Below are 12,634 nucleotides of genomic sequence, written 5' to 3'. Positions count from 1 at the left end.
CAGCAAACACGTAAACCCCATTTCTTACCAGGTACTGCAGGGTCCCCACAAAGGAAGTACAGAGACTGCCCTGATCCAGTTCCTTGGCATATCCTAGGTCAATAATTTTGTGTATTAACTGAAAAAAAAGGGAAGAGGAGAATGCTGAGGATTATGAGTACACATCGTCCTCCTATACGATTCTGATCGTTTACTGACAGAGCAGGGGATATTTCTGATCTGAGGTGTTACTAAATCCTAACTTCCTAAGAACCACCAAAAACACAGTAGAACATCTTCAACATGGTAAATGTAGGGCAAAAGGAAACAAACATATGCTGTAAAAACGCTGGAAAAAAGGCATATGTTCTTCCTTGCTCTGTGACCAATCACCAGAGGAAGGCCAACATTAACAGACCACCGGCCCTCGACGTTGCTAAACCTGGACTTCGGATGTGAAAGACCAGGCTGGTCCCTTCTCAGAAGTAAATACATTTAGTTCTCAACTCTTCGAACCAATAGCAAGAAGGAGGGTGAACTGAAACAAAGGTGAGCACATGACGGTTGTGGATCAGCCCGAATGCTGATGGAAGCTGCATCAGAGAGATTAAGTGACCCCACTTGAGCAACTACATTCCTCTTGGCTGAGCCCTGCTCATCACCCCCAGCGAAATAAACAAGTCCGTGAAAAAGCGCAGCACCAACCCCAGGGGAAGGCTACTGCCACACCTACACAGCAGGGCCACTGAGAGCTCTGGGGAAACTGCAGGCTGGACCCGGCCCCATGGGCAGCTCCAAATGCCTCATCTCAGCCACATCCAGAACCAACTTACAGCTGGTTTCCAAATTAGCATCAAAAGTGGACACTTCCAAACAAATGGAAAACATCCTCAGGTCCCACATTAGGTCTTCCTAATATATATACTTAACACACTCTGTACTTTTCCTTTGCAGTATTTATCATAACTGTAATTTCTTAGTTATCGGTGTAAATTTTAGGGTAATGCCTACTTTCTTGCTAAATTCTAAGCTCCTAAGGGTCAAGGAAATGCTTGTCTTCTTTCCCAGTGCTTCACCAGCACTTGAAAAAAAGTCTTTTTCCAAGAAGTGCTAATTCCAAAGGCTGGGTTAGAGGGGGGAAATATACCCTTTGCCTTATCAGATTCCTGCAACTTGGCCAATTAACAATGTGATCCATTCAAACTTGCCTCAATTTGAAAGCAAGAGCTTTTTGCCAAATTTTGCTTCAAATCAAAAAGCATTCCCAGAGAATCAAAGCAAATATAAACTCAAGGGAATGCAGACATAAACAAACATGCAAAGCTTGTTTCTTCTCCACCAGAGCAGCTTCCCGGAGCCAGGCGCCAGGACCTTCTAAGTCCCCAGGACCTTCCAAGTCCCCAGGAGGGTCACTCACTCTCTGCTCTCCTTGCTGCAGGACGATGTTTTCTGGCTTGAGATCCCGATGGATGATTCTGTTTTCATGAAGATATCGAAGTGCGGACGCTGAGAGAGTGGAAAGGGGAGTAAGTTTTCATTAAGCCTAAAAAACGCTTTTTATTTCAAAATCTCCTATGCTAAGAAAAATGATTATTGTGTGCACCTGACCCATGGTCTGACTCCCAGTGCACAGGCTCACAGCAGGCAGAGGGACGGGGCCTGGGCAGATGCCCCTCAGGTGATGTAAAGGAGGCCTGGCTCTGTGAGCAGAACTGGGACCACAAGAATCTGGCTTTTCGATGCAAAGAACTATGAGATCATCAACTACAGTCTAGGGCAGTGGTTCTCAAATTGCACTGCCTGGACCAGCAGCATCCAAACCTGTCAGAAATGCAGAGCTGGGGTCCCACCTCAGACCTACTGCATCAGAAACTTTGGGGGTGATCCTGCGATCTGTGCTTTAACAAGCTCTCCAGGATGCTGATGAAGTCTGAGAAGGGAAACCTCTCTGGTGTAGAGGCTCAAAAATCTAAATTCTACAGGGAGAAGTGCCCTCTGGGCAAAGAGCACTTGGGTCATCTGATCTAGGCTCCAATAAGGTCGCCTCCAGGAAGAAGTGGGGAGCACTGAAGAAGAGAACAGCAGCACATTCAACACATCTAACAGTTTGACATGTTTATTAAGCACCCAGTTGTCTGCTAGGTTCTGGGAGGGACTTAAGATAAGGACATGATCCCCAACATTAAGTGGTTCAGAATCTAGTTGGGAGGGAAGAGCCGGCACAATACTGGCTTTGTAGTTATTTGATACTCACAACTTCTGCTGTGAAGAGGAAATCTGATAATGATACCTAGGAGGGCCAGGCACAGAGCAAGGGTGGGGGAGGGGGGGAATGTCCATCTGCAGCTGAGACTCCAGGCAGAATGTGATTTTTTTACTCGTAAGGCAGGTTTTAATAACTCAACAGAAGTCCTAGCTAATTGTACTACAAAGGAAAAAAATGGAATAAGTATCCAAAGGAGATAATATTATCTTCATTTGGAGGTGCTATGGCTAGAAGCCTGGAAAACTCAATAAGCTAAAAACTGGAAAGAATTCAGCAAGTTATTTAGAAACAAAACAGGTATATGCAAGTCAATAGCTTTTCTCTACATCAATTATATCTAGTTGAAAAAAGAAAAATAAGCTCATTCACATTACCAACAGAAACTCTAAAATACCAAGGAATAAATTTAGCAAAAAAAAAAAAAAAAAAAGGTGAAGAAAAGTATATGGCAAAAAGAAAAGCAATACGAATAACATAGAAAAAGTTTAAAAGTTTATGACAAAAGATACTATTCACAAAGACAAATGGGCTGGGAAAAATATCTGCAACACATATGCCAAAGAGTAAATATACCTAATAGACAAAAGCTCTCATAAATCCATGAGAAAAGCAACACAGTAGAAAAAGAGGCAGTTCACAGAAGAAGAAAGACAAACGGCGAGCAATGCACAAAGCTGCCCCAGGTCACAAATAATCCAAAGGGCGCAAATTAAAGCACAGCAAAATGCCTTTTTCACATCTTCAACAGACAAAAAATGTTGAGAAATAAAAGGCACTTCCTTACATTGTTGGAAGGAGTAAAAGTTGCTGTGCCTTTCTGGAAAAAAATATGGCAATATCCATTCAATTTTAAAACATACATGTTGTTTGACCCATTATTTCCACCTGCAGTAGTCTAGATTATAAAATCAAAAGCATCATAATACCCAAATAAGGATGCTTATTTCATACCTTGCAGTAAAATAGCCAGAAACAAACTGAAAGTCATCAACCACAGAATGGTTGAACAAATTATGGTAGATCCACATTATAACAGGCAACTGTTTTAAAGTCATTTAGGTTTACAGATGATATAACTCAGAGATAGACAGCATGACTCAGGAATGTTAATGACACACTTCAAGTTAATGGTATAATCTGTGTTTTTGCTCAAAAAAAAAGTCAAAAGCCAACGCAGTAACAACACTGAGAGGTTTAACAGTGATAAACAAACTCATCAAGGCAGACTGAGGATGAGGGCAAGCCAGGGAGGTGGCGGCCCGCTGGCCCACACAGCAGTTGCTGTTGCTCCGCCGGGCAGGAGCAGAACGGCCTTCCAAAGGAAGCAGTGATCAGACACCCTACACCAAGACCTTCAGGCTGACTGTTTCCTGAAAACGCTTGAAAGTCCAACCGGGCCACCTGAACAACTGACTGACATCTGATTCGGGCAGTTCCATCTCAGAACAATATGTGCTATTATAAAACCGAATTACATCTGCCCTTTTAAACCCAGCCTTTGGCCATAAAGTTCTAGCGCTTCATACCTGCTTCTAGTTTTTCTTTTCTTTCATTACTAAATAGATCCACTGACCATCCAAATGAAGTGAGAAACTTGCTATGGTCAATGCCTAAAAAATGTGACTCCATATGTTCTCTGTTGTATTAACTTTTAAAGACCAGTGCTTCTCAATGCACTCTCACTTTTGTTTTACTAATTTTTATTAACGAGTCAAAGCAAAGAATAATAAAACACTGTAATAATTGCGTAAGCACAGCCCTACACAGAGGGATGGTGTAACTGCTGAAACTGAACCAGTGACTGGCAGGCAGCACTGATGTGCAATGACTCAAAGCGTTCAGTGACCAACTGACAAAAGGCCTGTTTGGGCTGATGACGAGAGTGTCAGGATATAATGGATAAAAGTGTGAGCTGATGTGCTCAAAAGCAGAATGAATGAAAGTTGAGACTTCTGTATTCTGAGCAAGCACAGATGAAATAAAGCCTCTGAAGGTAGATGTAAAAATCTCAGTGCAGACAGCATGGGGCACAGGCAGGTGAGATGTGCCGAGCAGCCCCCTGGTGATGGAGGAGAGTAGTCAGATCAGACAGAAAGCATCGTCCTCTACGCCGCAGTGCTGATTAAGGGTTGTCAGCAAATCTTTGGTGACAAGGGATGGCAAGCTGGTCACTGAATCCACTGGTTACTATTAATAGCTGTCTTTTCTGATGCTCGGGCAACAGTACATAGGTAACTTTAATCCTCATTTTGGGGCACTCATGTACTCTCAAACATTTCTGTCAACTTAAACTTGGAAAGTAAAGAATTCTACAGATACTGTTATATGTAGTTTCTCGGATTGAATAAAAACAGTCAAAACTTTGATCGGCAAGACCTCTTAAATAGTTCCCCTTACAGAATCAGTCCTTAAAAACCTTAGTTCGGCCTGACTGTGCTACACTCACAAAGTAGTACCTAAAGAGCGTCAGGAAGTGAATCAAACCTGCCTGAAGCCAAGAGAACTTAATTGGATGAAAAATAAGAATTTGAGATGAAGGAAAATACTTTTGCATTTGAAAGTTTATTTAAAAACCCAAACTTCTAGCAATAGTGATAATATACATGTATAAAAATTAAACCCCACAAGCTTTAAAGCCTAAAAGTTCATTTCTTGAGTTTTAATTATAGAAAAGGATTCCTAGGACAAATGCTGCACACAGAGAATCCCAGTTAAGGACCTGCCACAGGACAAGGGTCGCCTCCTCCACTTGTCCCCGCCAGGCTGGCATCCAGACATTCGCCCCAGCTTTCCCTCAGCTCGTGAGACAGACGAACACGTGACTGAAGAATGCAGCACTCCTGGAGTTCTTACTGATGAACCAGAATCCAAAATCAGAGCTCCTGTATATTTTTTCAGATTACAAACTACAAAGTAGGGAATAGACTTCTTTGTAGCAAACCAGTTTTAGAAGGGTTGTGTCTATGAGCCCCAGCTAGTACAGTCTGAATTCAAAGGGGTTACTAAGTTCCCTGAAGAACATTTTTGCTTGGGATACATTCCATGGAGAGGAAACGGGGAGATAAATGGACCAAAAGGCTGACAGAGATTAAAGCAGCCAGAAAAGGCAGTCACCAATTGGTGAGTTAAGTCACCAATGAGTAAAAAGGGCAACAGGATGTTCGTTCACTCCGTAAAAATTGACCATGTGCCTACTACGTGCCAGTCACTCTGCTGTCACTGGACTTTCCAAACAAAACAGGTTGGAAGGCCAAGTGCAGACATGTGGAGAAAGATTTAAGCCAGCTAAAGGTTTCTCAGCTAAAATAGTCCCTATGACTAATCAGCAAGGCAGTCACACCAAGTGCTAAGAGAAAAGTGAAAACTCATTCTCTCATCCATTCAACTAGTAACTAATTTATAAAGTGTCTTCTATTTGTTAGGTGTTGTGGACAATGTGCCAATGAATCAAAATGTTTTCTTCACCTATGCACAAAGTCTGGTCAATGGGCCCCAAGCCTAGAGGTCAGGCCTCACTGGCAACCACAGGCAGAGGGCACATAAGATGCCGAGAACTAAGTGAGTGGGGAAGGCAAAAAAGGGGAAAGCCACGAGAGCCCTAACTGGCATAGCTCAGTTAATTGGGCATCATTTTGCAAAGCAAAAGGTCACCGGTTCAACTTCCGGTCAGGGCACTTGCCTGGGTTGCTGGTTTAGTCCCTGGTCAGGGATGTGTAAGAGGTGGCTAATTGATGTTTCTCTCCTGTTTCTCCCTCCTTTTCCCTCTCTCCAAAAGTGAATAAATAAAATCTTTGGAAGGATGGAAGGAAAGAAGGAAAGAAGGGAGGGAGGGAGGGAGGGAGGGGAAGAAGGAGGCAAGGAACCATGAGAGGGAGAATCACTGCGAGTGACAGGTCAAGACAGTCCCCATAAAAGGGACAAGTCTAAAAGCCATACCTGAAAGATAACAAGGCTTAGGGTTGTTGGGGAGGGGCAAGAGTAGCATTTTCAAAGGAGGAGTATGTGTAAAGGCAAGCACAAGGATCAAAAAGTGGGTTTTGAGCCATGTACATGTGACGCTGGCTAAGAAATGCAAGGGTAAGAGCTTTGGCCTTGATCTAATCATGGATTATGATAAAAGTGTCTTGGCAAATGAAAGACGGGTTCATGAAATGAGATGGGGAGGTGAGGTAAGGGGTCATTACAGTAATTTGCTATGGCCAATCAGTGAAGACAGTAGGAACAGAAAGGAAAAAAGAGATATACAACACAATGGAAGGTTGAAAGTATTTGGAGACTTATTTTTACTTCTTTTTTTATTTTAAGGGGTTTTTTCATTTATTGAAGAGAAATGGCAATTTGTTGTTCCATTTATTTATGCACTCATTGGTTGATTCTTGCATGTGCCCTGACTGGGATTAAACCTGCAACCTTGGTGTATGGAGATGATACTCTGAGCAAATGAGCTACCCAGCCAGGGCATATTTGGAGACTTTTTAAACAGAAGGGTGTAGAGCAAGAAGAGGGGCAGAGTCTAAGAAATGAGCTTCAAACTTGGCAGAAAGATTGGACAAGTGACACAAGAAAGAGCTCAGAGTTAAACATACACATTTTGGAGATGTGGTTAATATGGATGCCGTGAGAATGGCCTGGCAGTGGGCGGCCAGTCCAGGGATGAACAGGATGGAGCAAAAATAAAAGAATGCACCAAGCAAAGCTCTGGGCAAGAGACGATGCGGTAAGAGAGAAGGGAGAGAAAACTGTCAGGGGAAGCGGTCAGAATGGGAAAATGAAGTAAACATCAAGACCTTCTGGGACAAACATTCTGAAAATCAGCTACTTGAATAATGAAAATGGAATATTTAGAGTTAGAAGGAATCTTCTCTGAGGTTATCTAGACCAACTTCCTCACTTTAAAGTTGAAGACATGTAGTCCCAAAAAGTTACCATAGTTTTTCATTAAAAAGAAATGGAAAGATAAATAAATCAAAAAGGTCCTTACACAAGGAGAAAGAGCTGGGAAAGTAGAGAAGCCAGAACTGAAAGATAGTTGTCTTCTTTTATTGTAATATTCATTAATCTGGTTATTTATGCTTTCCTAAATTTCTGAGATCAGGAAATCCTCTTTTGCTATAAATCCACAATTAGAGAAACACTAAATAGAGAGCCCAATTTTCTGATGTCGCGAATGGAGATGCTCCCTAAAGCCCTGCGTTCTCTTTGAAACCTCTCTGGTCATTGGTGTTGAAGTGCTGGTCCTGCTAGGAGCCACTCCAGTGAGGACAGAGATGGTGACCCGAAGAAAGAAGCACAGACAAAAATAGGGTGTGGGGCTCCTAAAGGCTGGGAGGACAGGATGGCCAGTCACCACAGTAAACCAACCACCTGGAGAATCAAGGAAGACTGAGTCAGATCTAAGATCAGACAAGGCCCTGGCAAATGCACAATCGGCCCACCCAGCTGACCCAGAGGTCGGGGGCAGGTCCCCACTCCCCAGAGAGCGGAGCTATGGGTCTCCAGAGCGAGGCAATCTGTACCTTAATCTCAAGTGCCCAGGAGTCTGCTCCTCTACTGGCAGAAGGAAACACATGTCAATGTTTTCCAAAGAATAATGAGTGAGACTGTTTCAATAGAATCCACTTAGATACAATTTTCTGGAGCTATTTTAGGATCACATTAGGTGGAAGACAAGTAATTTCCAGCTGCCTCTGCCCCTGCCTCCTGTTCTCTTACCAGCATAAAAGCAATGGTCTGACGGAGAACACAGGGCTCACCTGTGTGCTCACCGGGCACCTGTCCGTTTTCTCATATGTACATTGATTGCAATAGCTGCTTGGGCAACTTAAAGTTCACTGGAAAAATCCTGCCTGTGTCTATTACCTCAGTGCTGCTCTGAGTGGGCATCTCCGGGAGGTTAGCGGCACAGAAGATATGGGGGGTAAACAGGCATAACCCAGAGGACAAGGCAGTGAGTCCGGACCCAGCAGTCAAGGGTGTGGCTCTGCCACTTACATGAAGTCGACCTGGCAGAGAACAGAAGTGGCAACTCCAACAAAGGGAACATGGTGCCAGCACTTGAAATGAGCTGGAACAAAATATGCTCAGGAAATGTTTCAGAACACAAAAGAGTAATGTGAGATGAGCTCCAAAAACAGCTTTAGACTTTTGGCTCAGTGACAAAATCCTTGCAAAAGAAATAAATGTGATGAATCTTGTACACAAATCAGATACGGGAACAAAAGCAAAATACAAGCTTATCAGCCACCTCCACCACAACCACAAAGTCAGTGGACAAAAGAATGTCCAAAAGGTGGCTGGGGCAGGAGTGGGTCTGAGGAAGGGAAGGGTCGTAAGACAGCCACCTGCTTGGCTTGCTGGATCCCACGCTCAAGTCAACACCCAAATTAGCGGGATGGAGGTTTTTCAGAAAGGGTGCTATAAATCCAAAGCCAGAGGGGGAGGAAACGAGAGAGGAACTAGACCTTGCTGACTGCACACTCTGCCAGGAGCAGAGTGCTGAGCCAGGAGCCTTATGTACCTTATGTGCATCGTCTCATTTTATCCCATAACAATGCTAATGAGGTAAGTAATGGTCCCTCTTCATAGCTAGCAAAATCAATGTCCTTAGAAATTAAGTAACATGCCTAGGATCACACTGCCAATAAGTGGAAGAGCTGGTATTCGACCTGGGAGTGTTACATGCATGTGGATATGTTTTTAATAGGTCATTACTCATTTTAATTTCCCTTGGGATTTAATTCATTCATGTCATGAATATTTATAGAGAAGCAGCTATATAAGGTTTTACTGTTCTGCACGCTGGAGTTGTAGCAATGACTAAAGTGTCTGCCTTCAGGAATTCAATTCTAGTGTGCTAATACTTCAAACCCTCATTATTTCCAATTTGGGGCCACAGAGAGGAATGATAGGGAATCAGTGACCTAAAGAATTTTAATATTCACCCACCTATAAGAGAGCTGAACTACACAGGCCCATGGGAGTTTACCTGTCTGCATTTTTCTGACTTATGTGGAACTTGAACCACACATACAACTTGAATAGGTAATAAGTAATATGAAAGCTACCCCACAAGGCATTGGTGACTGGATACACAATGTGCCCAGACCCAAGAATACACAACCAGAAGCTCTATTAATATCACTGGAGAATCACTTGAAGTATCAAAGTTATATGGGTACCTAAGTCAATAATTTAAGACTTTGTTAATAACTATCTGCTGAATGCACCAGTGAGTAAAAGAAAAATACGTGAGGGAATAATGTTTAAAAACAGCAGATAGTCAAAAAAAAAAAACAAAAACCTTGAAGCTCTAACCACGGAAAAACAAAAGTTGTCCATGAAGAGCCAAAGAATATTCCCCAAGTTAATAGAGGATAAATTAAGAATCTGGCTACTGGGAGAAATATGACCCACTAAATATCTGAGCAAAATGTAGATGGGCGAGCCATGTAGCAAGGTGCAGAGAAAATAGGTGAGATTCTTGACCTAAGGATTAGACCCTATAGGCAGACACACAGGACTCCCCCCAGTAGGCCCACAAGGGTCAACGCATGAGAGAATCAGTCTGACCAGTGGTAGACGTCCAGCCAAGTCAGGCAAAACTGGGGCAACGTCAAATTGCGCTCACTGTGAACGCCATTCAAAGGACAAAGACACAGCATAGAGAGCGAGATGGAATTTTCTGTCAGGTTGTTTGGACCCCAACCTTAAATATGTCATCGTGTGACTTTGCCCCACTTCGTTTTCTTCTTTCCCACCTTTCACGGAAAGTGGCAAAGAGTGAGGAAGGAGCAGATCCACACAGCGAGGCGAAGCGTTTTGAGAACTCGAGGCCCTCCTATCCTTCCAGGCCAAGACTCAGAGCTTGTGGCAAAATGGTAACAACTGGCGAATTTAGACAACGGGCATTCGGGTTTCACTGTAGTACTCTTTTCACTTTTCTGTATGTTTCATGTTTTCCTAAAAACTTAAAGTGTCAGCAAACAAATGCAGCTTCAAAAAGGATGCAGTGAGAAAAGGATAAAAAGGGTTTGTATATCATTCCCCAAATCTCTGGACAAGACTCCGTGATAAACTCCAGATAACTCCGAACTTTCGATCTCAAACAGTCAACTTGTATCAACAATCTTGGAGATTAAAAATGATTCTTCTTTTAAGAGGGCCTGGGAAGTCCCTCTATCAGTTCTGATGTCTGTCTCACCAGGCTGGAGCCGTGTGCTGACTGGCTGCAGAGTGTCCCCTCCGTGTTGCCTCCCGGGGCAGGCGCCAGGGTCTGCCCTCTGTAGTCCCCCTGAAGCCAGCCCGGTCTCCCCAGAGAGTGCCACAGATACCCTCATCCGAGGACAACCGTGCGAAAGGATTAAAAAAGGGCAGTTTTTCCTGCGCCTGTGGTTGGCAAAAAAGCTGCCGGTATGGAAGTGGAAACATTTGTTGCCAAGGGATGAAATTCATCCAAATGACAACCTACTCCATTATGGTCATTCCAGGAAAGTAGGGAGTGGAGCTTCGTAATGGGAAAGGAAATATGTTATTCTATATATATTGTAATCCACTTCATGACTTAGTCCGGAAGGAAGGGAACACTATTTGAGTCTAGTGCCTGCCTCGCTGGCCCCTTACTGACCTCCTCACTGTGATTCCTCAACCAAACCCTCTGCAAAGACCAGGGGACCAAAATGTTGCCCCTCTTGTGCTCCACAAGGACTCACAGGGACACCACATCCTCTCTCTGCAGGGCTCGGCCTGACTTCCAGGGCTGGTATTTACCAATGTCACTCAGCAAGGTGAGGATGGCTCCTTCCCGTAGGCCACAGCAGTTCTCAAACTGGTTCAGGTACTGTCAAGAAGATGAAAAGAAGTGTCAGCTGAGTGGTCAAGAACCACTGAGAAGCCCCCAAACAGCTCTTACCAGCTGAAGTCATCTGACTGTGGTCCTGACCCTGGGCTTTGGGGACTTAAGCTCACAGCCAGCCCAGTGTGATGAGGGATTTTCAGTCTCACCTGTGCTGCTGTTCTAAGGGAGACAGGCCAGGACAGTCTGAGCTCAGCCACAGTTGGTCCACTGCTCCTGAGCATCCCGCAAAGGCAGGGTAGAAGGCAGTAACTGAAACCACCATCTGACCACTTCCTGACATCACCTTGCCAGTGGGGTGATGATGATGGAGGGCGAGGGGAGTATTCAATGAGCATTTACTATGTGCCTGGCACCAGGCTAACCTCTGCACAAATTAGCTAGGTAAAGCTTTACCTGCAATGTCTCATTTCATCCTCCTCACTGCCATGGAGGTAAGTGCTGCTGGAATTTCCATTTCATAGCTGAGGAACCTGAGCCTGGAGGGGCTCATTCCAGAGCTGGTATTCCTATTGGAAGCCATGTGTCTCTGAGGCTCAAGCCTAACCACTTAACCCTTTGGCCCTCCTGGCCCGCTCAGCTTAGTGAGGGGCTCAATATACCGTGGGAAATTGGTCTCAAATGAAGACAATGGAGAAAATACTTCCCAACTGAGGTTTATAGTCATTAACGAACATTTATAACCAAGAATGTCCAAGAGCCTCCTTCCTGAGCCAGGTGTACAGACTTCACACTTTCAGTCTGGTCTAGCTTTTGCATTTGCTTATGCGCTGGCCAAGCTTGTCTCTCTATGACCAGGGTGTAGAGTTTGAACTTTCCAGAGAAAGCAAAGACAGGCTACCTAGTTTGGGAACAAGATAACCCCATCGCTCTGGGCAGCAGCACCCTCCCCAGTCCCCGCCAACCCCACCCCATGGGAACACCATGGAAGGGGCCCCTTAGGGTGCAATCACTTCCTGCTTCCCCAGCTCATCCTGCACCCACGCCAGGGCCATCATGCTGAAGCGCATATCTTCTTCCCTGACTGGCTCTCTGTCGCCTATGAGATCAAGTCTGAAGTCCTCTGCCCAGTTTTAGGGCTCCCCATAATATGGTCACATCCCACCTACCCCCTACTCTGCCCTCTAAGAACCATCTGTTCAATTACAACAGTTTTATCTCCTTAAATAACTACAGTTAGTAATCAGATGATTGTCAAAGGTTAGGAAAATAGAGGGGAAAACTGAAGCTTTGTCATGTTCCCCATTTCTCATCTGTTATCAGTGCCCTGCCTGTAGCCATGCCAGCGACTGTGTTCACATCCGGCAGTGACACTCCCAGGATTCGCCCACCTCCCGTGGCAGGAGAAGGCTACTGCGGCAGATCAACCCGCATGGAAAGCTTCCTCGTCAAAAAGAAGGTGGAAGGGGCCGGAAGAATAATGAGAGCAACACATGTGCTGCGTCCAGGGAACTGCTGTGAAAAGACAGAAGAGATGCCTGGGTGCCTCCTACCCCAATATCATGGGCCTTCTTCTAGAGTGAAGAGCTTAAGGAGAT

At 44.4% G+C, this 12,634-nt stretch overlaps 1 protein-coding gene across 5 annotated transcripts in view; it reads right to left on the bottom strand.

Moving 5' to 3' along the window:
• Positions 1 to 12,634, bottom strand: part of IKBKB (inhibitor of nuclear factor kappa B kinase subunit beta) — a 52,889-nt gene that overhangs the window by 23,479 nt on the left and 16,776 nt on the right. For all 5 annotated transcript variants that reach the window (XM_037055465.1, XM_037055464.1, XM_037055467.1 and 2 more), the window contains 3 exons: positions 11,012 to 11,081; positions 1,397 to 1,485; positions 29 to 118 (listed from right to left, as the gene is read on the bottom strand). In XM_037055465.1, coding sequence (XP_036911360.1) covers positions 29 to 118; positions 1,397 to 1,485; positions 11,012 to 11,081 — 249 coding nt within the window. The remainder of the gene's footprint in view (positions 1 to 28; positions 119 to 1,396; positions 1,486 to 11,011; positions 11,082 to 12,634) is intronic.

The sequence above is a fragment of the Sturnira hondurensis genome, unplaced genomic scaffold, assembly GCF_014824575.4.
Source record: "Sturnira hondurensis isolate 20B ecotype Veracruz unplaced genomic scaffold, ASM1482457v3 Scaffold0008640, whole genome shotgun sequence".
NCBI lineage: Eukaryota > Metazoa > Chordata > Mammalia > Chiroptera > Phyllostomidae > Sturnira > Sturnira hondurensis.
Note: the sequence above shows the minus strand (reverse complement) of the source record. Positions and strands in the feature narration are given on the sequence as shown.